The sequence below is a fragment of the Salvia miltiorrhiza genome, chromosome 2 (genome assembly GCF_028751815.1).
Source record: "Salvia miltiorrhiza cultivar Shanhuang (shh) chromosome 2, IMPLAD_Smil_shh, whole genome shotgun sequence".
Classification (NCBI taxonomy): domain Eukaryota; kingdom Viridiplantae; phylum Streptophyta; class Magnoliopsida; order Lamiales; family Lamiaceae; genus Salvia; species Salvia miltiorrhiza.
In genome coordinates, this window is record NC_080388.1 from 64,981,919 (window position 1) to 65,007,950 (window position 26,032).

At 42.6% G+C, this 26,032-nt stretch overlaps 2 protein-coding genes across 2 annotated transcripts; both read right to left on the bottom strand.

Moving 5' to 3' along the window:
* Positions 1-586: 586 nt before the first annotated feature.
* On the bottom strand, positions 587-1,710 carry LOC131013013 (uncharacterized). Its single transcript, XM_057941013.1, has one exon. The coding sequence runs from the start codon at positions 1,519-1,521 to the stop codon at positions 814-816; it is 708 nt and encodes a 235-aa protein (XP_057796996.1). The 5' UTR covers positions 1,522-1,710; the 3' UTR covers positions 587-813.
* A 6,127-nt stretch (positions 1,711-7,837) lies between these two features.
* Positions 7,838-9,399, bottom strand: LOC131013000 (uncharacterized). The gene has a single exon (XM_057941000.1). The coding sequence runs from the start codon at positions 9,295-9,297 to the stop codon at positions 7,918-7,920; it is 1,380 nt and encodes a 459-aa protein (XP_057796983.1). The 5' UTR covers positions 9,298-9,399; the 3' UTR covers positions 7,838-7,917.
* Between the last annotated feature and the right edge of the window lie 16,633 nt (positions 9,400-26,032).

The following is a 26,032-nucleotide window of genomic DNA, read 5'->3' on the forward strand; positions in this document are numbered from 1 at the left end:
CGTGCCGTTTCTTATTAAGATTATTTTTTATGAACGGAAGGAGTATTTACCTTTACTTTTGTTATCTAGTCACACCGCATTTCATCTTGGCCAGAGCCTATATATTTTGTCTTCCTCTTCCTCGATATATTGAGCTTCATAGTTGAAGATCAAGCTGAGATGAACGTTGATCTCTCGTGTTTTTTTGATTGTATAACTACGAATAAATAATTATAGAGTAAATAATGTCATAAATATAAATTCCACTATGCCGTAACATCTATTAAAAGATAAAACTAAAAACGCCAATTACAAGAAATTAAAATACCTGTGACACACTAGAATTCATTCGAATGAACAGTACATCTACCTCAATTAATGTTCATGAATATCCAATAAGAAATTATTAATTTTCAATTAAGATTTAATAGGGCAGATCTCAATTGAAGTGCAATAATCTTCAACTAAAATTTAATTTAAAAAGGATTCACTGTACATTTTTTATTTTTATTTTTATTTTTGAGGGGGGATTCATGTACATTTAAATGTGCAAAAATAACTTTTGCAAATGGTAATAGGAGCGTAACTTCTGGGACAACTTCATAAGTTTACTCAAAAACGCCGGATGTTTTATTTACTACTAATTTGCACAATGCAAAGTAATATACAATCAAGTCATCACGTAATGAAGAATCAAAGAATAAATAGAAGTAATAAAAAAATATCTGACTATCAACTAAATCCATTTCTAGATGATGCTAGCTGGATGTGTAATTTGAGTTATAGCCAAGGCAAGTAGGCAACTTAAAAGAAATTAGTATTAATTAGATGCAATTAAGCGGTGATTATGTTTAGAAGCGAGGCCCTCGTCCTAATCAGCTTTCTAAACATGTCTTCCAACTCAGCACCCATGTCGTCCACCACCATCTCAACCTCCTCCAGCCTCTTCATCATGGTACGGATGTCCGCCACGTCACACTTCTCCCAAAAACTGAGGCTGTCCACCCGGGTCAACTTGATCCGGAATATCGGATCCCTCCGACCCGACTCCGCCTTGCTGCCCGGATGCGGGATCGCGATCAGCGACAGCAGCGACCGCACGATCGACATCGTGGTGGCCCTCACCTCCTTCAAAAGCTTCACCACCACCGCAAGGCTCTCCTCCTCCTCCTCCTTCTCCGCCCCCGCTGAGAAGCTGTTCTTCATCCCCTTGAGCGAGTCCAGTCTCTTCATGATCGCCTTCTTCAGCTGCTTCCGCGGCAGCCGGTGGTGGGCGATGCTGCTGCCCGTGTGGTCCGCCGCGCCGGCAATGCGGCGGAACGCTGACTGCAGGCTCTGGAGGTGGTCCTTGGCCAGGAGGAGGAGGTCCTTCGCGGCGGCGCAGGAGTCCGCCATCTTCAGCGACGCCTCCGAGACGTCGTGCGCCAGCTTCTCCTGCCCGCGATCACTGATCTCAAGCTTCATCCCCGGCGAACTCAGCAACTCGTTCACTGAGTCGTGGAACTCGTTCAAAGAATCGAAGTCGAATTCGGTTTTAGACATTGTTGCCGTTGTTGTTGTATCTATGAGATTATCAAATAATGTAAATTTTGTTCGTGGTGTTGAATTCTACTTATAGGATGAGGAAATGGAAAGATTAATCAAAAGTTTGAAGCGTAGGAGCTATTCTTGACTTGGAAAAACAAAGGAATCTTGATCGATCACGTAGTTTGTGGTTGTGGATTATGACTTGCTACGTATTATTTATAATATAAGCTTTCAAATAGTTAAATATTGGACCAAAAAAATAAGGAGGAAAAGGACTCGAAATTTCGTATCATTGTACGGTTGTTGTAATTGTCAACAGCTATGGGACCAAATTAAGCAGCGGGAAATTTCGTGGCATGCTCATAGTGGATTAGTTTATGGTTTTCCATGATCTTATATAGTGTAAACATTATTTCAATTTGGATTATATGTGTGAACGTTGTTGTGATGCACTCAAGCACGTGATCAAATAAGAATTGAAAGCTTTACAAATCTCAAGTTGGGAGGAAGAATATTGTTTATTACCGAGATGTAATCATATATGTCTGATTTTTTTTGATTTGGGGGAGTTGGGGAGGGGGAGCAGTGGGGTTTGAACTCGGGACCTCACTGTTTACACACAGGAGATCGCACCGCTTGGTGTCCCATTGAGGACATCATATATGTCTGATTATGCATTGGATTAAGTTTCTAATTAATGTAATCCAGATTGATTATGTTATTTCGAATACCTGCGCACGTACGTGAAAAATTGGGGGTTATCTATTCTGTTTGTCCTTTCTTCTGTTATTGAAAAGTGATAACCAATCAATTCAATAATCTAAATGTGTATTTGTTTGAACTTCTAATGTGGCGTGATCAAATAAAAGAAATTATAATTTTATTATATCATGCAACACAGGGACTTCTGAAATTCCGTCATTAAGTACTTAATAAAAATAGTATTGTATTAATTATATCAGTGGCGACTTTGAAAATTCGTTAGTGCTATCTGTAGAGAATTTATATATAGTATTGTATTTTGCAGTAGCGAATATTTGAAATTTCGCTGCCACATTTATTAGAAGAATTATATTTCAATCATGTTATAAGTGATGACACTGAATTCGTTATTAAACTTGTCAAAATTTGTATTTTTTACACGTCCTCGTAATTACTATTAGTATCAACATTAGGGAGACGTTTCTTCGTTGTCATTCACTTCTTTAAAAAAAATAAAAAAATTAACTAGTATATTCATTCGTGCGATACATGGTGAACATTGACATTGAACCATATATTTAAATAAATAAATAAATAAATAAAATATTAAAAAATATAAAATATGTTTTAAAAATAAAATAAAATAATCCACATCAATTATTCAATAAAATTCTGAATTTGAAAATATAAATTTTCAACTTTATTGTAATGATAATTATAGTTATTAAATAAATTAAAAATTATTCGATATTGAGAATTAGCATTACACATTATTATTATAAAGTATTACGTGCCATAATATATAAATAAAAGGTTGTAAAATTTTAATGAAGGTAAAGAAAAGAAAAGGTTATAAAAATTCATTTTGATGATTTTTATATTATATAAATTTAAGAAAAATGTTGATTTTTTTTCATAAATTAAATTTGACGATATTTGAAAAATAATTCAATATAAAAAAATAAAAAGAAAAAAATAGGGAAAAAAATTGGTGGAAAAGAGAGAAAAGAGATGGAGGAAAAAAACTCATCTTTTATATATTACTAGTACGCTCATTCGTGCGATGCACGACGAATATAAAAATAAGTTATATGTTTAAATAAATAAGTCTAAATATTAAATAGAATTAAAAATATAAATAAATGCAAAATATATTTTTAAAATAAATAAAATAATTCATATCAATTACTATAAAATCTCGAATTTAAAAACATAAATTTTCAACTTTGTATAAAGTGTAATGATAATTATACTTATTAATTTGATAATGAAAATTAACATTACACATTATTATTATTATTATAGAGTATTACACATCATAATAAATAAATAAATATTTTCATACACAAAAATAAATAAAAAGTTGTAAGATTTTAACGAAGAGAGAAAATAAAATATTTTAAAGTTTTCGTAATTTATTCGTTTTAAATTCATTTTTGATGAATTTTTTATATCTTATTAAATAATTTGTTGCAAAATTAAATTTAAGATACATATTAAATATTTTTTTCATTAATCAAATTTGATGATCTTTAGAAACGAATTAAATTATATAAAAAAATAGAGATAAAAGTAGTGAAAAAAAAAGATGGGAGAAGAGAGAGAGAGGAAAAAAAAAGCGGGAAAAATTGAGGGGAAAAAACTCATCTTTTATATATTATATAGATATAGATAAATACATCGAAAATTAATGAATATATAGTTCTGGACTAATTATATTCTACCTCAGGAGAATTCAGTCCAAACATTGACTATTAATTAATTGTCTTTTATACGTAATTGCCTTCCCAAAAGTTGGATTCAATTAGATCATAAATTTTCTTGTTTACAAGTGTCGAAGGCACAAACTTTTCAACTACATTTGGAAACGTCCTTAATTACTCTTAATTAAACTGTTGCTAATTGAAATTTATTTTCTAGCTAGTCATGATCAGCGGATGTTGAACTTGTTGGACACGTCTAATTTATCAAGTAAAACTTATGAATTTCTTTTGAAAAGTAAACAAACGACTCCAAAATTGTTTTTCAGCCAAAAAAAATTAACAAAAGAAAATCACATTTCTGAGGTGGTTGGCTTTTAAGATTTTTCATAACTTTCTTCAAATCCAAATATTTCATACTATTATTTATTTTCAAAAAAAAAAAAATCGAAAGAGTTTCATAACTTCTCGAGTTTTTCGTAAGATTTTTTTTATAAATAATTGATGATTTATCTTATAGTGTTTCATAACTTTATATGCTTTATTTTATTCTATTTATAGCCAACTTTTCTTGAAAAATATATTCTAAATTGTTTTTCAACTTTTAATTATTAATTACTCCCCCGTCTCTGAAATTAACATCTTCCTTTATTTATATTTTCGTCTATCTCCAAAATATCTTCCTAGTTCATTCTTGAAAATAATTCTATTAAATATTACCCTTCCAATTATCACATATTTACACCGATTGTCACAAATTCACCCACCAATTTTAAATGATCCATTAGTCAATATCATAACTATTTATACCATCACCTTTTTTTTTGTGAAACTCATTGTCCACTAATCAAATACATGTACAATTAATTTATTAAAACTTGTGTCTCTTATTAGGAAGACGTTTCAGGGACAAAAGGAGTATAATGTTTCGTATATTTGTGTGAATTATTGATAAATTTGTTTGTGAAGGTTATCATGAGGTTTGACATATTAAATAAGAAATAAATTTTATTTTGGGCCCATTGAGAATAAATATCAATCATGAGATCATAAATCAGAATGAGACTTGTGATCTTCTTCCCATTCCGTGCTCACATTCACATATACACTGCACCAAGTCACCAACCATCACTTAAGTATAAAAGTAAATAGAGGACGGTGTTAATTTTGGTGTCAATAAAATAATACAATATCTAATACACTATAAAAATAAAAATCCGCGGTTTCATCCATCAGGAAAACTAGATCCTGATTCATTCCGCTAGATCCAGCTTTAAAAGTGCAGGTAAATAAATGGAATTAAGCAATCCGTGCATTATTTAATTTTAGTGCAATATACATGATAGTATCGGATTAATGCAATTGAACTCTTAAACTAATTAGAATAATTAAATTACAACATCCCAATATATATATACATCTAGACGTATACTGATAATCACTCTAAGAAATGCACTGACAAAATAAACTACAATAGTGAGGGACACCAAGCGGTGCGACCTCCTGTATGTGAACAGTGAGGTCCTAGGTTCGAACCCCACTGCTCCCCCTCCCCAACTCCCTCAGGCCCCAAGTCAAAATAAAATAAAATAAAATAAAATACAATAGTACTCCTTCCGTCCCGCTCCATAGGGGTGAGCAGAAACCGAACCGACACTCAAAACCGAACCGAACCGAATCGTATTGGTGCGGTTCGGTCCCAATTCTACTGGTGGTCGGTTCGGTTCGGTTTCAGAATTTAAAAACCGAAAATTTTCGGTTCGGTGTCGGTTCTGAGTTTTTGGTTCGGTTTTGCACCGAACCGAACCGACTAATATTAATATTTTATTAAATATTTATATTTTATAATATATATATATATATATATATATATATATATATAGGGTGTGGTTCTAGAGAGAACTACATTATCCGTGAGAACGGGAGAACCATCAAATCTAATGCATCTACTGTAAAAATTAATGCATTTGCTGTTAAAATTAATGCACTAAATTTTTTTTAAAAAAATGCTCCCTTCAGGATTCGAACCCAGGATCTGCATTCATCCAACAAGATGATGCATCCACCGTAGATCTTGATGATCGAATGGCTGAAAATGGTTCTCCGGTCTTCTTTTATTTATGGTTCTTTCTTGAACCTCTCCCTATATATATATATATATATATAGGGTGTGGTTCTAGAGAGAACCACATTATTTGTGAGAACGGGAGAACCATCAAATCTAATGCACCCACTGTAAAAATTAATGCATTCGCTGTTAAAATTAATGCACTAAAAAAATTTAAAAAAAATGCTCCCTTCAGGATTCGAACCCAGGATCTGCATTCATCCAACAAGATGATGCATCCACCGTAGATCTTGATGATCGAATGGCTGAAAATGGTTCTCCGGTCTTCTTTTATTTATGGTTCTTTCTTGAACCTCTCCCTATATATATATATATATATATATATATATATATATATAATTTTCTACTTTTAAGTTTTAACCTAAAGAAAGAAACCCTAACTCCCTAAGTGAATCTGACTCCATTTACGCCGCTCCTCTCCATTCTCCAATTCTGAATTCTCCTTCTCCATTCTGCTTCCGCCTTCCAGCCCGTCGTCGGTAGTCCGCCCGTCGCCGTGGCGACAACGGCGTCCATCGTCCAATTTCCAAAGTTTGGATATGTGGTTCTCTCTTTTGGAAGCATAGGTAGCCACTTCCCTTTCAAGATCTGTTTTGGAGTTTGAGTGCGCACATCAGATTCTTTTTGTTCTGATCTTCTTTCTTCTCTTTCTGGTTTATGTGTGGGGGATTTTTACTGTAAAGTAGATTGTATGAGCTCGTTCTGCACTTGTAGTATTGCATTTTATCAATGCAATGCAATCTCTTCTTTCTTAAAAAATAAAATTTTGGCATCGGTTTGGTAAACCGAACCGAAACCGACGATTTTGCCGGTTCGGTTTGGCACCTACAATTGGTGCGGTTCGGTGCCAAATTTGAGCATCGGTTCGGTTTTCGGTTTTGAATTTTTGGTTCGGTTTTGCACCGAACCGAACCGATGCTCACCCCTACCGCTCCAAATGTCTCCTTACTTTTGGACACAGAGATTAAGAAATGAGTATAAAGTAGATTAAGTGGATATAAAGTAAATTGTTTAAATATTAAGTATAGAGAGAGAGTGTATTGCCAAAAAAAATATGAGATATTTGGAATAGGACACCCATTATAGAAAGTGGGACATTTGGAGAGTGTATTGTTACAAAAAATATGAGACATTTGGAGTAGGACACCCATTATAGAAAGTGGGACATTTGGAGTGGGACGGAGGGAGTAAATATAAGATAAAGACGTGGTAAGGTTTCGCACTATATATTTTGTTATGCAATCATTTTCTTGAGCATTTTGTCAACTTACAAATTATAACCGAACAAGTAGTGGTAATAGTTTTTAACTTAGAACCTCGGAGCAGTTTAGCAAAGCAAAATTCGAAAAAATATATTAAAAATAAGGGTTAATTGCATCAAAATACCTAATCTTTTTCCAAAATTTGGTTTTTTGACAAACTTTTTAATTGTAGCAAAAATTTTAGCTACGTTTCAATTTATTGCAATGTCCGTCCCGCGTATATTTCCGGCCAAATCTATTCATTTTCGGCCAATTTATTTTAGCTACGTTTCAATTTATTGCAATGGATTTGAGATGACAATTTTTCATTACCTGGCACGACATGCCACCTAAGCTTTACGGAGGTCCACCTCAGCATGAATTTGGCCGAAAGTATACGCGGGACGGACATTGCAATAAATTGAAACGTAGCTAAAATTTTTGCTACAATTAAAAAGTTTGTCAAAAAACCAAATTTTGGGAAAAGGTCAAGTATTTTGATGCAATTAACCCTAAAAATAAAGATACAAGTATTCCAGGCTAATAAGACTAAGTAAAAAAAAAAGAGCGAAAAAACACTAGTACTAAATTAAACATTGCGATTTCTAAGCACATTTGCTTTAAAAATCCATGGCATAGCTTAAAAACCGAAGAAACCAAGCTCCCTTGCTTTCTCCTTCTCAAACGTCTCAAAATATTGATGGATGATGGTGACTGCAAGAAGAATTCCAGTTCCCGAACCGATGGCACCCGTGAAATCCGCCAACACAGTCAATGCACCAATGCACATTCCTCCAAAAGCAGCAGCGGTCGGGATATAGCGCTTCAGTTCCTTGTGCAAATTGGAGTCCCTGTGGCCAGGCATAACCATTCCTTGCTCCTTGAGCTGCTTCGCCACATCTCTCGCAGACCATCCACAAACCTCAATCCAGGTCTTCGAGAACAGGGCACACGCTGATAGCATGAATACTATATAGAAAAGTGCGTGGAAAGGATTCGCTGCCACGTCTGCTAAGCTTGATGGAGCAGTAACATAGTAAGCAAGGCCGCCAACTGGAATCGATTCACCTGAATATCCAGATTCCTTCCACGTGCCCAACAAGTCGACCAACAAATTTCCACCATATTTCTTGCATAACAGCTGAGAAATGAAGTAAAGATTGGATACAAGGGCAGACTGAAGGATGATAGGCATGTTGGAGGTATAGAAAAGCTTAATTGGGTAAGAGCCTTGTTGTCCACGGCCATTCTTAGATCTCACGGGCAACACCACTCTAAAACCTTGCAAATACATCACGATGAGGAAGATGAACACAGTAGCAACAAGATTGGCCACATTTGGAAGATTCTGGCGGTAAAATGCCTCTCCAACTCTATCTGTTCCGGATATAAGCAAGTGGAGCAATGCAGTGACAGCCCCTTCAAATTCATTATTGATAGTTACAGGGCTGAATGCTTTCCAGATTATACTTTCACAGACATTGGTAGCAATGAATAAGGAAATCCCAGAACCAAAACCATAACCCTTTTGAAGCATCTCATCTAAGCAAATCATAATTATAGCAGCAAAGCACAGTTGCAGAATAATCAATATAGCATTCCCCACGCCAACGCTTCCATACATTCCCGAGAGAACGTAAGCAACAGCCTCAGCAACAGCAATCAAGATGCCAAGAAGCTTCTGAGCACCATCGCGGACGTTGTTGTCAAGTTGAATGATTTTGGAGGCGACCAGAAGCTGCATCAGCAGTCCAGATGTGAGAATGGGTGTGATTCCCAACTCCATGACAGTTCCACGGCTTGAGGCAAGAATAGCACGCATCCAGTAGAAGGGATCAGCTCCAGTAGTGGAATGTATGCCATACAGGGGAAGTTGGCTGCAAACCAAGAATATCAAAAGAGAAATCACAGTGTATATAAGTTTCTCTCTCAAGGGAATCTTCCTGTTCGCACTTTGAACTTGAGGCAGAAACCAAAGGAATGGCTTCACGAGATGCAACACCCTAAATCCTCCTCCCATTCTTCTGAATTGACCAACAGCGCAATGGAGTAGAGGCGTTACAACTTAGATATTTAACAGAATGATATGTTGAACTCTCAAGTTTTCTACGTGTTTGGTTTTTGGATGTGTCTTGCAGGTTTGACAAACTCTATTATTTATAGCCGAACCGAATAGCAAGTATTTGTTCGAATAGGAAAAGGAAAACGAAAACGAAGAGAATCACAACTAGTAGTAATATTATGTCATAATAAAAGCAGTGGTAATAGTTAATATAATTAATACTAATTATTAATGTGATAAAATGAGTGATGTTGATCCAAATTGTACGGGCATCTAGCGGAGTATTGACTGTACGTGTGTATTTCCTTTTATGTAATTGTGGAACATTAATGCACGAGGATTCCAATCTGTTGTAGTATTATATTTCACGCACAAAGTGTCGCAATTAGGATAACATATAAATATTTGATTTTCAACATAAAAAATTATTCTTATCCTTTATACATTTTTAATCCCATAGTTTTAATATCACAATTAAATATTTGACATAAATATATATATCATAATTTTAATATCACAAGAATTACTAACTACCCAATTGGGCTGGAGATATTTCTAGGATTATCTTTGATAGCTTCTTCGATCCATTGGATAGAGAATGCCAGTGCTTAGTACTTTCAGTGATTTTTTTTTGGTAAGTCAATTATATTTCACTCTATGAGTCAATTTCTCCTTTTCTGTTTATATAATTGGTAGAGTTGTCAAGTGGACAAGTTGGGTCGGACCGTCCCCAGAACAAGAGGCCCGCTAAGTGAGGCCTGACTCAGCCCAGGCCCACAAATGAAAAGAGCTGCGCCGAGTGGGGCCGAGCAGATTCGCATGGCGTGAAATTGATTTTTAAAATAATTTCACTATATCCTTACAATTGTGGAACCTCTTCTTCACTCATCAAATACATAATTAATTTTTTTTAAAAATTTGTGTCGACTCTCTTTAGGAAGATGTTTTATGAATGAAGGAAACAATATATATATATATATATATATATATATATATATATATATATATATATTAATTTTCCCTGACACGATGTAAACAACAAATAAATAGAATTATATGTGAGAATTGTGGCCTCATATGTGCACAATGGAAATCAATAATCATGAATTCATGATTGGCCTCGTGCACATTCATTGTCAAAATTAATACCAGAATTAAAGTTATTTAATTGAGCCCTTCAAGTGGGTCGATTATAGGTCGGGCCCACCGAGTCCTCACTTAAGTGAAGTGACCCGGGTTCGATCCCTCTTGGGAGCGAATTGGAGATTGGAGATATAAGGTGGATTTTGGTGAATGGAGAGATAAAGTGGTTCTTGGAGTGGATGGAGAACTAATTACTAACATTTGACATGACTTTGCCCGATCAAAAAAAAAAAATAGGTCTGGCCTGAGTCAATCCCGAGCTAGCACCAGGTTTCAAAATGGATGCCGGGAATGGCCCAAGCCATTGTTGGAATATAAAACTTGATTTGTAAAAGAAAAATCTAGAATCAAGAATAAAAATAGAAGCTAAGTAGAATAATCTAGAATTTAATTTATAAATGCAACTTGCATGAATTATCTAGAATATTGTAATACTAGACAATTCTAGTACCTCTTAAAGTCGGCTAATAAACCGACATTTGATACTATATATATGTTCATTTGTAATGTGTGAAGTATAGTGAATGAGAAAAAGCAAGTTAAAGCTTAAAAAATAAAAAGGTGTTCCCTTTTTTCTTTCATTTCCACGTCCACTCACACAAGTGCACTTATTAATTAAACTTTCTCCAAATTAATTAATTCTCCCACATATATATTTTCCATATTCCAACAAAGTGGTATCAGAGCCACAAGATTCTACTTGTGGTATGGCGAATTTACAATCGTTTCAAGTCCCCATGCTCAACAAGAGCAACTTCGATAATTGGAGCATCAAGATGAAGGCACTATTGGAAGCCCACGACGTTTGGGAAATCGTGGAGAACGGCTACGAGGAGCCGCAGGACGAGGCCGCACTATCCCAACAACAAAAGGATAGATTGCGAGACGCGAGAAAGAGAGACAAGAAGGCTCTCTGTCTCATTTATCAAGCGCTAGGGGACGATGATTTCGAGAAAATCTCGAATGCAAGTACCGCCAAAGAAGCGTGGGAGAAGCTCCAGAACGCGTGCAAAGGAGCGGAGCAAGTAAAAAAGGTACGCCTTCAAACTTTAAGAGGAGAGTTTGAGTCATTACATATGAAAGAGTCCGAATCAATTTCGGATTATTTTTCAAGAGTCTTGGCGGTGTCTAATCAAATGAAAAGAAATGGTGAAAAATTGGAGGATGTTAGAATTATGGAGAAAATATTGCGGTCACTAACCCCAAAGTTTGAGCACATTGTGGTGACGATCGAAGAAACTAAAAATTTGGAGGAGATGACAATCGATCTCTTGTTGGGGTCGTTGCAAGCATACGAGGAGAAGCAAAAGAAGAAGCAAGAAATTTCAGAGCAACTTTTAAAGTTGCAAGTAAGCCCGAAAGAGAAAGAAGAAGGTCCGAGCAATGGCCATGGACAGTTCGGGAGAGGACGTGGCCAAGGACAAGATCGAGCCAGAGGCCGAGGCCGTGGACGTGGACGTGGACGAGGACGAGGAGGCTTCGTCAATAGTGGTGAAAGAAATGAGTTTACAAGTGGTCGGGGGAGGAGCAACCCGCAGTCGAGGTACGATAAATCCTCAATAAAGTGTTATAATTGCCATAAATTTGGGCACTATGCTTCCGAGTGCAGAAGTGAAAAAGTAAGGATTGAAGAGAAGGCCAATTACGCCGAAAGTACAAATCAAGATATTGGTAGTGTGCTTCTGGCATATAAAGGAGAAGCTGGAAGACAAGATGACACGTGGTACCTCGACACCGGTGCAAGCAACCACATGTGCGGGAAAAGAAATATGTTTGTGGAGCTCGATGAGTCGGTAAGTGGCAACGTCTCCTTTGGTGATGAATCTAAAATTCCAGTTAAAGGAAAAGGAAAAATTTTAATCCGCTTGAAGAATGGAAGTCATGAATTTATTTCCAATGTTTATTACGTGCCCAATATGAAAAATAATATCTTGAGTTTGGGACAACTCTTGGAGAAAGGTTATGATATTCACATGAGAGATTATAACCTTTCAATAAGAGATGGCAAAAATAATCTTATTGCCAAGGTGCCAATGTCTGAAAATAGAATGTTCTTATTGAATATTCGAAATGACATGGCAAAATGCCTAAAAGCGTGTTACCAAGATAAGTCTTGGTTGTGGCATCTTCGGTTTGGGCACTTAAATTTTGGCTGTTTGGAGTTGCTGTCAAAGAAGGAGATGGTGAGAGGTTTACCATCCATCAAGCATCCCGATCAACTCTGCGAAGGTTGTCTACTCGGGAAGCAGTTCAGAAAGCCATTCCCAAAGGAGTCAAGCTCAAGAGCTCAAAAGCCACTGGAGTTGATTCATGCTGACGTGTGTGGGCCGATAAATCCAAGCTCCCTCGGTAAAAATAATTATTTTCTGCTCTTCATTGATGATTTTTCTAGAAAAACGTGGGTATATTTCTTGAAGCAGAAATTAGAAGTATTTGATGCATTCAAGAAATTCAAAGCTGCCGTCGAGAAGGAGAGCGGACGACAAATCAAGGCCATGAGGTCCGATCGAGGCGGAGAATTCACGTCAAGGGAGTTTCTAGAATTTTGCGAAGCAAATGGAATTCGGCGGCCCCTGACAGTTCCGAGATCCCCCCAACAAAATGGAGTGGCAGAAAGAAAGAACAGAACAATCATGGAGATGGCGAGGAGCATGCTAAAGACGAAGAATTTGCCTAAGGAGTTCTGGGCAGAAGCAGTGGTATGCGCGGTGTATCTATCCAACCGATCGCCGACAAGGAGCGTGTGGGGAATGACTCCACAAGAAGCCTGGAGCGGGAGAAAGCCAGGAATTTCTCACCTAAAGGTATTTGGGAGCAAAGCCTACGTGCATGTACCAGATGAGAGAAGGAAGAAGCTCGATGACAAAAGTGAAGCATTCATCTTTATCGGGTACGACTCTAGCTCCAAAGGCTATAAGTTATATAACCCAGAGACCAAGAAAACAGTGATAAGTCGAGACGTCGAGTTCGACGAAGAAGGAGCATGGGATTTCAGCTCCAACGGTGACTTCACCTACATCCCACAGTTAGAAGAACAAAGTGCAGAAGAGCAAATTGGAGAAGTCCAACAAGAGCCAGTGACTCCACCAGCTTCACCAGTGCCAGTCACTGAAGACTCGCCACCATCTTTCTTAAATGAAAGAGCCACACCACGAGCAAGGAGTTTGGGCGAGATATATGAGGATACTGAAAGGTTAGAAGATCTTACCTTATTTTGCCTATTTGCTGATTGTGAGCCTGTTAGCTTTGAAGAAGCAGCAGATAGTGAAAATTGGCGAGTCGCGATGGATGAAGAGATCAAGGCCATAAAGAAGAATGATACGTGGGAGCTCGTAACACTACCGAAAGGGTACAAGGCTATTGGAGTCAAGTGGGTGTATAAAGTTAAGAAGAATTCCAAGGGTGAAGTGGAAAGATATAAAGCGAGGCTCGTCGCAAAAGGATATAGCCAAAGAGCTGGAATTGATTATGATGAGGTATTTGCTCCCGTCGCTCGATTAGAAACTATCAGACTAATACTCTCTCTTGCAGCCCAAAATAGATGGAAGATTTATCAAATGGATGTCAAATCAGCCTTCTTGAATGAGTATATAGACAAAGAAGTCTATATCAAGCAGCCAATGGGCTACGAGGTGAAAGGGCAAGAAGATAAAGTCTTGAAGTTAAAGAAGGCCCTATACGGACTAAAGCAAGCACCAAGGGTGGTGTTTACGGAACCAACACCTAAATCTATGAAAGGAAACGTAAAATTCTACCTAGTCGAGAAGGCTGGAAAGAGTAAAAAGAGTTGATCGGGAACCTTGCTCAAGAGAGAAAACAACTGCAGTATTCGAAAATATGAGATAGCGTAAGAAATAATACACGAGCTCGGACCCTATTTATAGATTTACAAGCGGAGGGGTAAAATAGTAAAAACATCTTCGGTGCATGCGTCCTGCGTGGTGGAAGGGTACGTTGGTAATTTCGATAATACGCGGGAGACCTTCCCGCGCGTTTATTGGCTCCTCTGATGGAAATGTCTTCTCTGGCGAAGGCGTCTTCTCTGGTGATATTGACATCTCTGGCATGAGGGACTCCTCTGGTAAACACGTCTTCTCTGGCAAGGGCGTCTCCTCTGGCGGTAGTGACTTCTCTGATGAAGTTAACTTTTCTGGTGACGATGACCTCCCTGACGATGGTGACTTTTCCGGCGCGGATGATTTCTCTGGAGGAGAGGGCTCCTCTGTCAAGCATGACTTCTCTGGTGCGGATGACTCCTCTGGCTAGAGTCATTCCTCTGATGGATGAAATCCTTCTGGTATAAATGGTTCTTCTGACCCATACGGCTCCTCTGATGAGAGTGGTTCCTCTGATTTGTACTCTCTCCCTACTCTGCATATATTGCTCCTCACCAACCACTCCCCCCTCTAGTCTGGTTGAACCGGGTATTCTTCGCGTTCAACCAGTGGTGTGTTATCAGCATCAAAGCTTTGTTATTTTCCTTGGCCCCTGTAAATCATAAAGACATAAGCATTTTGACATTTTGACATTATGAGAGTAAAAAGAGACCCTGTAAATTGTTCTCTGGCATTTTTGTTACTCCCGCTCCCTGGTCTGGCTAGTTCACTCTGGAGAGGTGCAACTAGTCAGAGGATTCGCCCGCGTGGATGACGTCATCCGCATTAAATGTCTGCCCAGTCTACAGTATTTTCCCCGTACCCGAGGTTACTTTTTAAACTTTTGCGTCCTTTCGCCTTTCCGTATAAATTCCCATCCGTTGATTTCTTCCTTATGCCACGTGCCGTTCATCCCGCGTGCTGGTGGTTACCCGCGTACAATCTTACTTAGCCGATTCGAACTCCCCTTTTTTCACTATTCTTCTTCTCCAAGTTTTCCGAGCGAATTTTCTGCATTTTTCGGCGATTTCCTCACTGTTCCGGCATTCTCCCACGACCCTTTTGCTCCAGGTTTTACCGTCCATCTTTTTCCGGTCTAGGTAACTCGCGTATCCTCTTCACTGCAATTTTGTATTTAATCGTAGTGTAGTGGTATATCTGTTGGTGCTCTGATTGAGCGTGCTAGAAACCCTAGGGTTGGCATCTCCCATCATGGCCTGCACCTCCGCCCCTCAACTCTCTCGCTCGCCCTCTCCTTCTGCCCAAGACCCTTCATCTTCCTCCCCAACGCGGACAGATCCTGAAAATCTTCCTTCCCCCTCTACTTCTGACGAATCTCAAACTGCACCTCCTCCTTCTCCACCTAGGAGAAAAGGGAAAAAGCCCCGCCTACCCCCCAAACGTATTCCTCCATCCCGCCTTAGTGTCGCAGAGGTGGAAAAATTGAAAAGCAAATGTAGGCGTCCTGATGGTTTAAAATTCGAGGCCTTTTGTAAGGATTCAACGCCTCCTGAAAGCCTTCGTCATCCCAAGGTGATAGTTGTTTGGAAAGCTCAAATAGATGCTGGTTTGAGACTCCCTCCTCCTATTCTGCTGGTTGATGTTTGTAACTATTTTCACATCCCCTTTTTTCAAGTCGCTCCTTCTGCCATTCGGAGATTATATGCCTTTCACGTTTTGTGCCGCGCTCACGGTGTTGGGGACACCGCCAAATTGTTCTGTCAGACCCAGACTCTCCGCATGCAGGGCAATCCCCTGTATAGCTTTGCTGCTCACCCGAAATATCCTACCACCTTCCTTTCCTCTCTGAATTCTTTCGATAAGGGTTTCCTGAAATATTATTGTTATGTGCGCACCCCTTTCGGCAACTGGCGCGATTATGGTGCTTCGGAGCTGGAATGGCATACAAGTCGCACTACTTATAAACCAGCCTCTTCCGAAGTCCCTTCTACTCGTGACCAGAATATTATAGCTCACCTTAATGCTATGAATAAGGCCCACCCTCTAGACTGTAGGTACCTGGCCGAGAACAATTCCTCTCTGGCATATAATGGTCTGTTTCCCCTGTATCCAGAGAGATCAATAGGTAAAAAATATACATTAGAAAATACATTAGCTCTTGTTACCCTGCTTTTAATGGTGTGAAATTTTGGTTTGCAGATATGTCTTGGAGATCGAAATGTGGGGACAATTTGCCTGACACCCCTTCTTTTGCTGGCCGAGGAGCACATGGCTCGGGCGGTTCTGCTTCCGGAACAAGTCCCTCGGAGCAGCCTGCTGGTTCCCAACTGATCCCCATTCCCCCTGTAGTTGAAATCCCAGAGGGGAATGTGGAAGCCTCGCGCCCCTTTGATGCGGAGGAAGTTGATGCGGGTGCTCTTGTTCACAGGGGGAGGCACTCCAGTGCTGGTGATGCCGCTGGCACCCGTGAAGAAGATGTCCAAGTCGTGGATATCACCGATGAGATTCCTTCACCTGATTCGGCTCCCGATGCCACCCTTGCTGATCTTACGAAGAAGAGGAAGAGAGGTTCCCTGATCTCTGTGGGTGAGAAGGAGAGACAGGAGGGCCTAAAAAAGGCTGGCAAGTCCTCAGAGCCAGCGAGGAGGTCTGCTGGTGGTGTGAAGATTCTCACTCCTGCTGGGGACAAGGGCAAAGGGCCAGCGAAGAAGTCAGCTGGTAGTTCCAAGGCTCTCCCCTCTGCCGGTGGAAAGGGTAAGGGCAAAGCTGTGGTGCCCTCGGCTGACGAACCAGAGGATCTTGTTCCTGGGCCGATTTCGAGTCTGTCGGGGCAGAAATTAATTGATGCTTTGATAGCTCGTGTCCATTCTCAGGATCAGGAAAAGATGGAGGCGCTGACGCGCGGGGCTTTGGCTACTAAGTTGTGCCAGCTGGCTCTTCAGGTATCCTGCCTCTTGTATTTTTGTTATAGAAAATTTAAGTTACTAACCTTTTGATTGCTCTGTCATTACCCATTTTGTTTTCCTTGCAGATGGAATCCGGGATCTGGGGAGCTGTCAAGTGTATTCATGATTATGATGTGTCTGAAAAGAGAGAGAGAAAGAGCAAGCGGACGTCGCTAAACGCGATGATGATGTTGCTGGAGTTGTGGAGCGCCTAAGCAAGGCTGAAGCGGAGGTTATTGAGTTGAAAGCTAAATTAGCTCAGATGGAGGTGGAGAAGGCGTCCTTGGCCTCCGAATTGTCGAGGGCCACAAAAGAGGGCCATGAATGCCTGGCCAGGTTTAAAGCTGGTTATGAAAGAGACTACGAAGAAGCCAGGCGGGGCTGGAAAAGGATACTTGTGGAAGCTCAGAACCGTGCGTACGTCCTGGGGGCTCGAGATCAACGCCTGGAGTACTTCTTGTCTCCGCGAGGCCAACACTTCCTGGGGGTGATGCTGGAAGGCACTCTGGAGTCTTTCAAAAAGACTCCCGAATACTTGGAAGATTTCGGACCTCTTTTTGCTTATGTGATAGAGCAAACAGCTTCCAAGGCATTGGAGATGGCGGGGGCCACCCCAGAACAACTTGCCACTTTGAATTTCAGAGCCCTGATGGATAACCTCCAAGACGAGGAGATAAACAAACGGATGGGCATTTCTGAACACTCTCCAGAGAAGCCAGAGTGGTGGTATCCAGTGCTAGAGAAAGCCATTCCCTACTTTTCTCTTGGGATTGGATCTGACTCGCTGCCCTCTGCTCCCATATATGCGCCTGCGTTCTCTGCTTCCCTGATGAACTTTGTGAACCGGCTATGGGATCCCTCTGGCGAGAGCACCCGAACATTCTCTCAGTTCGGCCTAGAGCCCCCTCTGCCCTCTGACTTAGCGGCTTCTGCCTTCACCGACTCTGTCTCTTCCTCTGCTGCGGTGGAACAGCTGTTCGACCTGTATCAAGATGAGGATCTATATGTGCAGGAAGCTGCCAAGTTGTTGGATTTGGGAGTGCGTCTTCCCCAACCGGTGGAGACTGGTCCGTTGCCCGTGTTCACAGAGAAAACCGTTTCTGGCCATGCCTCTGCAAGTGGTGCTCCTTCCCCAATTCCATCTGCTTCTGCCCCTGTCTCCTCTGCTGTTGCCCCAGCTGTCTCTGTTCCTCCCTCTTGATGCTCCTTATCCCTTTCCTGTCTTTACCGAAAGAAATTTTTGTAACTCTTTGATTTGTATAAGCTGAATATTTACCTTCAAATTTTGGTGTATAGCTATGCCCTCCGGGCATGTTTTAGTGAAATTTCCTTCCCTTCCTTGCTCCTTTTATCTTTATTGCCTATATTTGTTTTCGTTGCTTGTTGATGACTCTTCTGGCGAAGGTTTTGATAACTCCTCTGGCGAGGATTTTGTTGACTCCTCTGACGGGGATTCTGATGACTCCTCTGGCGAGGATTCTGATGATTCCTCTGACGAGGATTTTGATGATTCCTCTGACGAGGATTTTGATGACTCCTCTGACGAGGATTTTGGTGACTCCTCTGGCGAGGATTCTGATGACTCCTCTGTCGAGGATTCTGATGACTCCTCTGTCGAGGATTCTGATGACTCCTCTGGCGAGGATTGCGATGACTCCTCTGACGAGGATTTTGATGACTCCTCTGACGAGGATTTTGGTGACTCCTCTGGCGAGGATTCTGATGACTCCTCTGGCGAGGATTGCGATGACTCCTCTGACGAGGATTTTGTTAACTCTTCTAGGAAGGATTTCACCGCCTCCTCTGACGAGGATTTGGTTGATTTCTTTGCTGGCGATTTCGTGCTTCCCGTCCACGCTGCTTCCCATCCATGCTTGAGCACTCTGCGCGGAGCATGGAAGACCCGGAGGGTGCAACCAACTTTCGCGGCTTACGATTACATAGTAACCCTCTGCGTGGAGTATGGAAGGCCCGGGTGGCGCGACCAACTTTCACGGCTTACGATTAAATAGTAACCCTCTGCGTGGAGCATGGAAGGCCCGGGTGGCACGACCAACTTTCACGGCTTACGATTAAATGGTAACCCTCTGCATGGAGCATGGAAGGCCCGGGTGGCACGACCAACTTTCACGGCTTACGATTAAATAGTAACCCTCTGCGTGGAGCATGGAAGGCCCGGGTGGCACGACCAACTTTCACGGCTTACGATTAAATAGTAACCCTCTGCGTGGAGCATGGAAGGCCCGGGTGGCACGACCAACTTTCACGGCTTACGATTAAATGAACACCCTGCACGAGGCTTGGTAGACCCGGGGGGTGCACACCACCTCTCGTGACTTACGGTTAAGGACAACCTCTGCGCGGAGCATGGAGGACCCGGGGGGTGTAACCAACTTTCGCGGCTTATGATTATGTGCCACCTCTGCGCGGAGCATGGAAGGCCCGGATGGCGCGACCAACTTTCGCTGCTTACGATTGAATAGTAACCCCCTGCACGGAGCATGGAAGACCCGGGGGGTGCGACCAACTTTCGTGGCTTACGGTTAAAGGTCCACCCTGCACGGAGCCTGGAATACCCGGGGGGTGCAACCAGCTTTCATGGCTTACGGTTAAGTGGACACCCTGCACGAGGCTTGGCAGACCCGGGGGGTGCACACCACCTCTCGTGACTTACGGTTAAGGACAACCTCTGCGCGGAGCATGGAGGACCCGGGGGGTGTAACCAACTTTCGCGGCTTACGATTATGTGCCACCTCTGCGCGGAGCATGGAAGGCCCGGTTGGCACGACCAACTTTCGCGGCTTACGATTGAATAGTAACCCCCTGCACGGAGCATGGAAGACCCGGGGGGTGCGACCAACTTTCGTGGCTTACGGTTAAAGGTCCACCCTGCACGGAGCCTGGAATACCCGGGGGGTGCAACCAGCTTTCATGGCTTACGGTTAAGTGGACACCCTGCACGAGGCTTGGCAGACCCGGGGGGTGCACACCACCTCTCGTGACTTACGGTTAAGGACAACCTCTGCGCGGAGCATGGAAGACCCGGGGGGTGTAACCAACTTTCGCGGCTTACGATTATGTGCCACCTCTGCGCGGAGCATGGAAGGCCCGGTTGGCACGACCAACTTTCGCGGCTTACGATTGAAAGAACACCCTGCACGGAGCATGGAGGACCCGGGGGGTGCCACCAACTTTCGTGGCTTACGGTTAAAGCAACCTCTGCGCGGAGCATGGAAAACCCGGGGGGTGCAACCAACTTTCGCGGCTTACGATTAAGTGCTATCTCTGCGCGGAGCATGGAAGGCCCGACTGGCACAACCAACTTTCGCGGCTTACGATTGTCAGCAACCTCTGCGCGGAGCATGGAGGGCCCGAGTGGCACAACCAACTTTCGCGGCTTACGATTGTCAGCAACCTCTGCGCGGAGCATGGAGGGCCCGAGTGGCACAACCAACTTTCGCGGCTTACGATTGTCAGCAACCTCTCTGTTCTGGTTGAGCGTGACCCTTCTGCTCTGGTGGAGCGTAATTCCTCTGATTTGCCCTAGTCTTGCTGAGAAGCGCTTTTTGAATTTAAAAATTGGGACCTACGGGTATACACCCTACTCCCCCCTCTGGTGACATGTGCAATACTCTGTTATGAACATGTTGGCCCAATTATTTCTTACACCCTTCTCCGGCCCATAAGCTCATGCGGGCCCATTATCCCTTAGCCCATTTCTTAAGCCCAGAATCACCTCTATATATATCCTCCTCCGATCCTTCCAACCCTGGATTCTGTTGATGTTTTGCCTCCCTAGATCGGTTGTAAGGCACTCAGGTAAGGGAATTTCCCCTCTAAACACTCACATCCCTGAGGTCTCCGCCTTTTCCCCTGTGCTTCTGGTGTAGATCTCTAACTTCGTGGTTGTAACGAGTGGAGTTCCCTTGCTTGAGTGTTTTATAACCAGGCTTCCCAGATCTAGACGTTGACTTCCCTGATTTGAGCGTTGATTCCTCAGATCTGAGCGTTGGTTCCTCAGATCTGACCCTTGGTTTGTTCCTCTTCTGTATTTCTTTTTTGTAGCATTTTGACTTGCTATTTTCCTTGATATTCTGCAGACACAAAGTGAAGTTGAAGTAGATCTGAGAGGTGAGCGTATCCCCGCCACGAAGAAGAACTCAGAGTGTTGGATCGTGGAAGAAAAGACGTCCATCCCTGATGCTTGCTTTCCCTTTGACCTGCTAAGAAGCAGTTTTTGTATTTGTTTCTCCCTTGTCCTGCTAAGAAGCAGTTTGCATTTTGAATTTAAAAATTGAGGATTGTGGGTATACACCCTACTCCCCCCTCTGGTGACATGTGCAGTGCTCTGCACGAACATGTTAAGTAGCATATGTAATGTAAGAAAACAAAAATTGAAATAAACAAACACAACACCAGGGAATTCCCTAGAACCACATATCTGTTTTATTGATATTATGGCCCCGGACCTCGTTAAAACCCCTGTGGGGAAAAAGAGTATCCGGTCTACAAGTGATTACTCCTGCTAAGAAGCAGTTATACATAGAACTTTTTGAGTGTGTTTATATTCCATGGTCTGGGTAGAGCTCTGCCGTCTGAATCCGACAATATGTACGCACCGCCTCCCAAAACCTCTGTGACGATGTATGGCCCATCCCAATTGGCTTCGAACTTACCCACCGCCTTTAATGCATCAGCTCGCTTGAGAACCAAATCTCCCTTCGACAATTTCCTCACTCTGACCCGTTTATCATATCCCGCTTTGATAATGCCTTTGTACTTGGCCGCTCTAACACGGGCTTCCTCCCTCTGTGCCTCCACCAAGTCCAGCTCTGCTCGGCGGAGCTCCTCATTGTGCTCAGTGTCGTACGTGGTAATCCGGTATGATTCTAGTCGTGCCTCTGCTGGTATCACCGCATTGGATCCATACACCAGTGTGAATGGTGCCTCCCCTGTCGCCGTTTTTGGACTAGTTCGGTAAGCCCAAAGAACGGTATCCAGCTCTTCTACCCACTTCCCTCTGCTCTGAGTTAGCCTCTTCTTGATTCCCTCACATATGGTCCTATTAGCCAATTCTACTTGTCCATTTGCCTGTGGATGAGCCACCGAGACAAAACGCTGTGTGATATCCATTCGGTCGCAGAAATCCGCGATCCTTTGCCCCGTGAACTGAGTCCCGTTATCAGACACGATAATGCGTGGCACTCCGAATCTGCAACAGATATTCCTCCAGATAAAACGTTCTACTGTAACTTCATCGATCTTGTTCACGGCCTCAGCTTCGACCCATTTGGAAAAATAGTCCACTGCCACAATGAGAAAGCATTTCCCTCCAGGTGCTGTAGGTAGCTTCCCGACTATATCAATGCCCCATTTATCGAACGGACAAGCAGCGTACATTACACCCATGGGCTCCCCTGGTATGTTGATTTTCCCGGCATGCCGCTGGCAAGCTTCACACTTGCGGACAAACTCTCTGGCTTCCTGGTTGATGTGAGGCCAATAAAAACCTGCCCGAATTATCTTGCGTACAAGGTCTCGAAATCCGGTATGCCCGCCGCAGCAACCTGCGTGAATCTCTTTCAGAGAAAAGTTAGCTTCCTCTGGCGATAAGCATTTTAGCAGAGGTTGAGTAAAAGATCTTTTGAAGAGTTGATCATTGATTAGGCAGTAATTTTCATAGCGAGCCCTCTGGTTGGACTCTCTGCTTAGTCGTTCCCCTGTCTTCAGAAAGTGTATAATCGGAGCCCGCCAATCATCTCTGATCTCTACCGAGAATACCTGCGAAGTTTCCATCTCTCTGGTGTCACAAAGTAGAATGATCTCGTCGCTCCAAGTTTGCTCAACTGCGCTAGCCATGCGCGCCAGTAGGTCGGCCTTCGTGTTTTCTTCCCGAGAAATCTGTTCGAGCTTGAACTCCATGAATTTTTCTTTCATTTCGCTAATTTTGGTATAGTACGCCTTCATCCTCTGATCCTTGACACTGTAACCTCCCGAAAACTGTTGTGCAACCAGCTGGGAGTCTGTCTTTATAATAACGCACTCAGCTTTAAGCTCTGATAAGATATGAGCCCCTCTGACCACGGCCTCATACTCCGCCTCATTGTTAGATAACCGACAGGTGAATTTGATGGCGAACTGGTATGTCCCATAACCTGGCGAAGTAATATAAACCCCAATTCCGCACCCCTCTTTTGTCACTGACCCATCCACATAAGCCACCCAGAACTCTGGTATGGGACGACGAGTTGTTTCTTATATGAAGTCTGCCAATGCCTGCGCCTTGATCGCCGTTCGTGGCTCGTACTCTACATCATATTCCCCTAGTTCCACAGCCCATTTGACCATTCTTCCCGACAAATCCGCGCGCCCCAAAACTTGTTTAAAAGGTAAAGACGTGCGTACCACCACTCGATGTGAAAGGAAATAAGGCCTCAGCTTTCTTGCCGTGATCATGACCGCCAGAGCCGCCTTCTCGATCTCTGTGTAGTTGAGCTCAGGGCCCTGAATAATTCTGCTGACAAAATAAATAGGTCTCTGATGACTTCCTTCCTCTCTGATTAGCACAGAGCTGATTGACTCCTCCCCCATAGCTATGTATAAATACAACGTTTCTCCCAGAACCGGCTTGGTCAGGGTTGGGAGTTTCGCTAGGTATACTTTAAGATCCTCAAATGCCGCGCGGCATTCTTCTGTCCACAAAAACTTTGTTCCCTTCCTCAGTACTTTGAAAAACGGCATGCTCCGTTCTGCCGATCTCGATATAAACCTGCTTAGGGCAGTGATACGCCCGTTCAGAGTCTGCACCTCCTTGATTCCTCTAGGCGGTGTCATTTCCAAAATAGCTTTGACCTTGTCGGCGTTGACCTCAATCCCTGCTGGTGTGACTTTATACCCCAAGAATTTCCCTGTTGTGACCCCAAAAGTGCACTTGGCTGGGTTCAACATGAGTCTGTGATCTCTGACTACTGTGAAAATTTCTTCCAGATCCGCCACATGGTCCTCTGCCCTGTTACTCCGTACGAGCATATCGTCTACGTATACTGAGATATTCTTAGCAAGCTGTTCTTTGAAAATTTTCTCCATCATCCGCTGATATGTGGCTCCTGCATTCTTCAGACCGAACGGCATACTCTTCCACCCATATACGCCACAACAGACGGCAAAGGCCGTTTTGGCGATGTCTCCCCTGTTCATCTTTACCTGATGATACCCTTGGTACGCATCCATCATGGATAATAAGGCACATCCTGAAGTGGAGTCCACCAATTGGTCAATCCTCGGCAGAGGATAGTGGTCCTTCGGACAAGCGGCGTTTAAATCTCGAAAGTCCACACACATCCTCCAGGTGTTTGTCTTCTTGGGTACCATCACTGCGTTTGAGATCCACTCTGGGTATTGCACTTCCACAATATGCCCAGCTTTCAATAGTTCATAGACCTGCTCTCTGATGGCAGCGTCCTTTTCAGCCCCAAAATTCCTTGTCCGTTGTTTTACTGGCTTGACCTTAGGGTCCACGTTGAGGCAATGCTCCGCCAACCCTCTATCGATTCCCTTCAAATCTGCGGTGCTGAAAGCGAACACATCCGCATTTCGCCGGAGACAACCAATGAGCTCTTCTCTGACTTGATCACTCATGGCCGATCCAATCTTAGTCTGGAAGCCCTCTTTCCCTGGAAATAACTCTATCATATTGCAAACATCGCTAGTGGACACCAGCGCGGTTTTCTCTGTGGAGTCTCTGTCTTTTAATAAATCCGCCAACTCTTGGCGTTCTTCTGCTGGGGCATGCACCTCGCCCACTTTCCCCCTCTTCCGGGCGTTCGACCCCTCTGTCCATCTTTCCCTTTTCTGCCCCGCTGACTGTGTGAGCATTTGCACGTGGCATGCTTTTGATGTCGTCTGATCGCCACAAACTTCTCCCACTCTTCCACCCTCGATTGGAAACTTCATTTTTAGGTGAAACAAAGAGATAACCGCCTTGAACGCCGTCAAGGCGGGCCGGCCGAGTATGACATTGTACGAAGGTTTAGGCATATCCACCACTAAGAAACGTACCATCCTTGTTTTGTTGCCCGCCGTTGTACTGCCAAGAATCAACGGCAGCTCTACATACCCCAAGGGCATGACCATCTCTCCTCCAAACCCAAACAGAGGAGCATTTGTCGGCTCAACATGAGCGTTAATTCCCATATTTTGGAGACATTCCTTGTACAAGATGTTTACAGCGCTGCCCGAATCCACGAAAATACGGTGAATAATGCAACCAGCAATGTCTGCCGTGATGACCAACGCATCATCATGTGGATACATTAATGTGCGTATATCCTCTGATCCAAAAGTGATTGCCGGCTCCTTTGCCGCGCTGGTGACTTCCATGACCCTTTTAGGATAATACCCTGCTTTGACTGCTCTGACGACTTGCTTTTTAGCCCTATTTGATGTGGGCATCCCGTTTTCCCCACAAATCATGTGAACTTCCCTCCTATATGGGGGGGGAGGAAGATTTTGTCTATCTGCCCCTTCTCTGCGATTATCCTGGTTATCATCGGGCCTGCGATCTCTGTTGTTGTTCCCTTGCTCTCGTCGCTGATCCCGGTTATTTCTTTGATCCCTCTGATCTCGCTGATCTCTCTGATCCCGCTGATCCCTCTGATCAGTCCTCCTCTGACCTTCGTTTCCCCTGTCAATGAAGTGGTCGAGACATCCCTGGCGCACCAATAACTCCAATTGGTGCTTAAGATGTCCACAATATTTCGTGTAATGCCC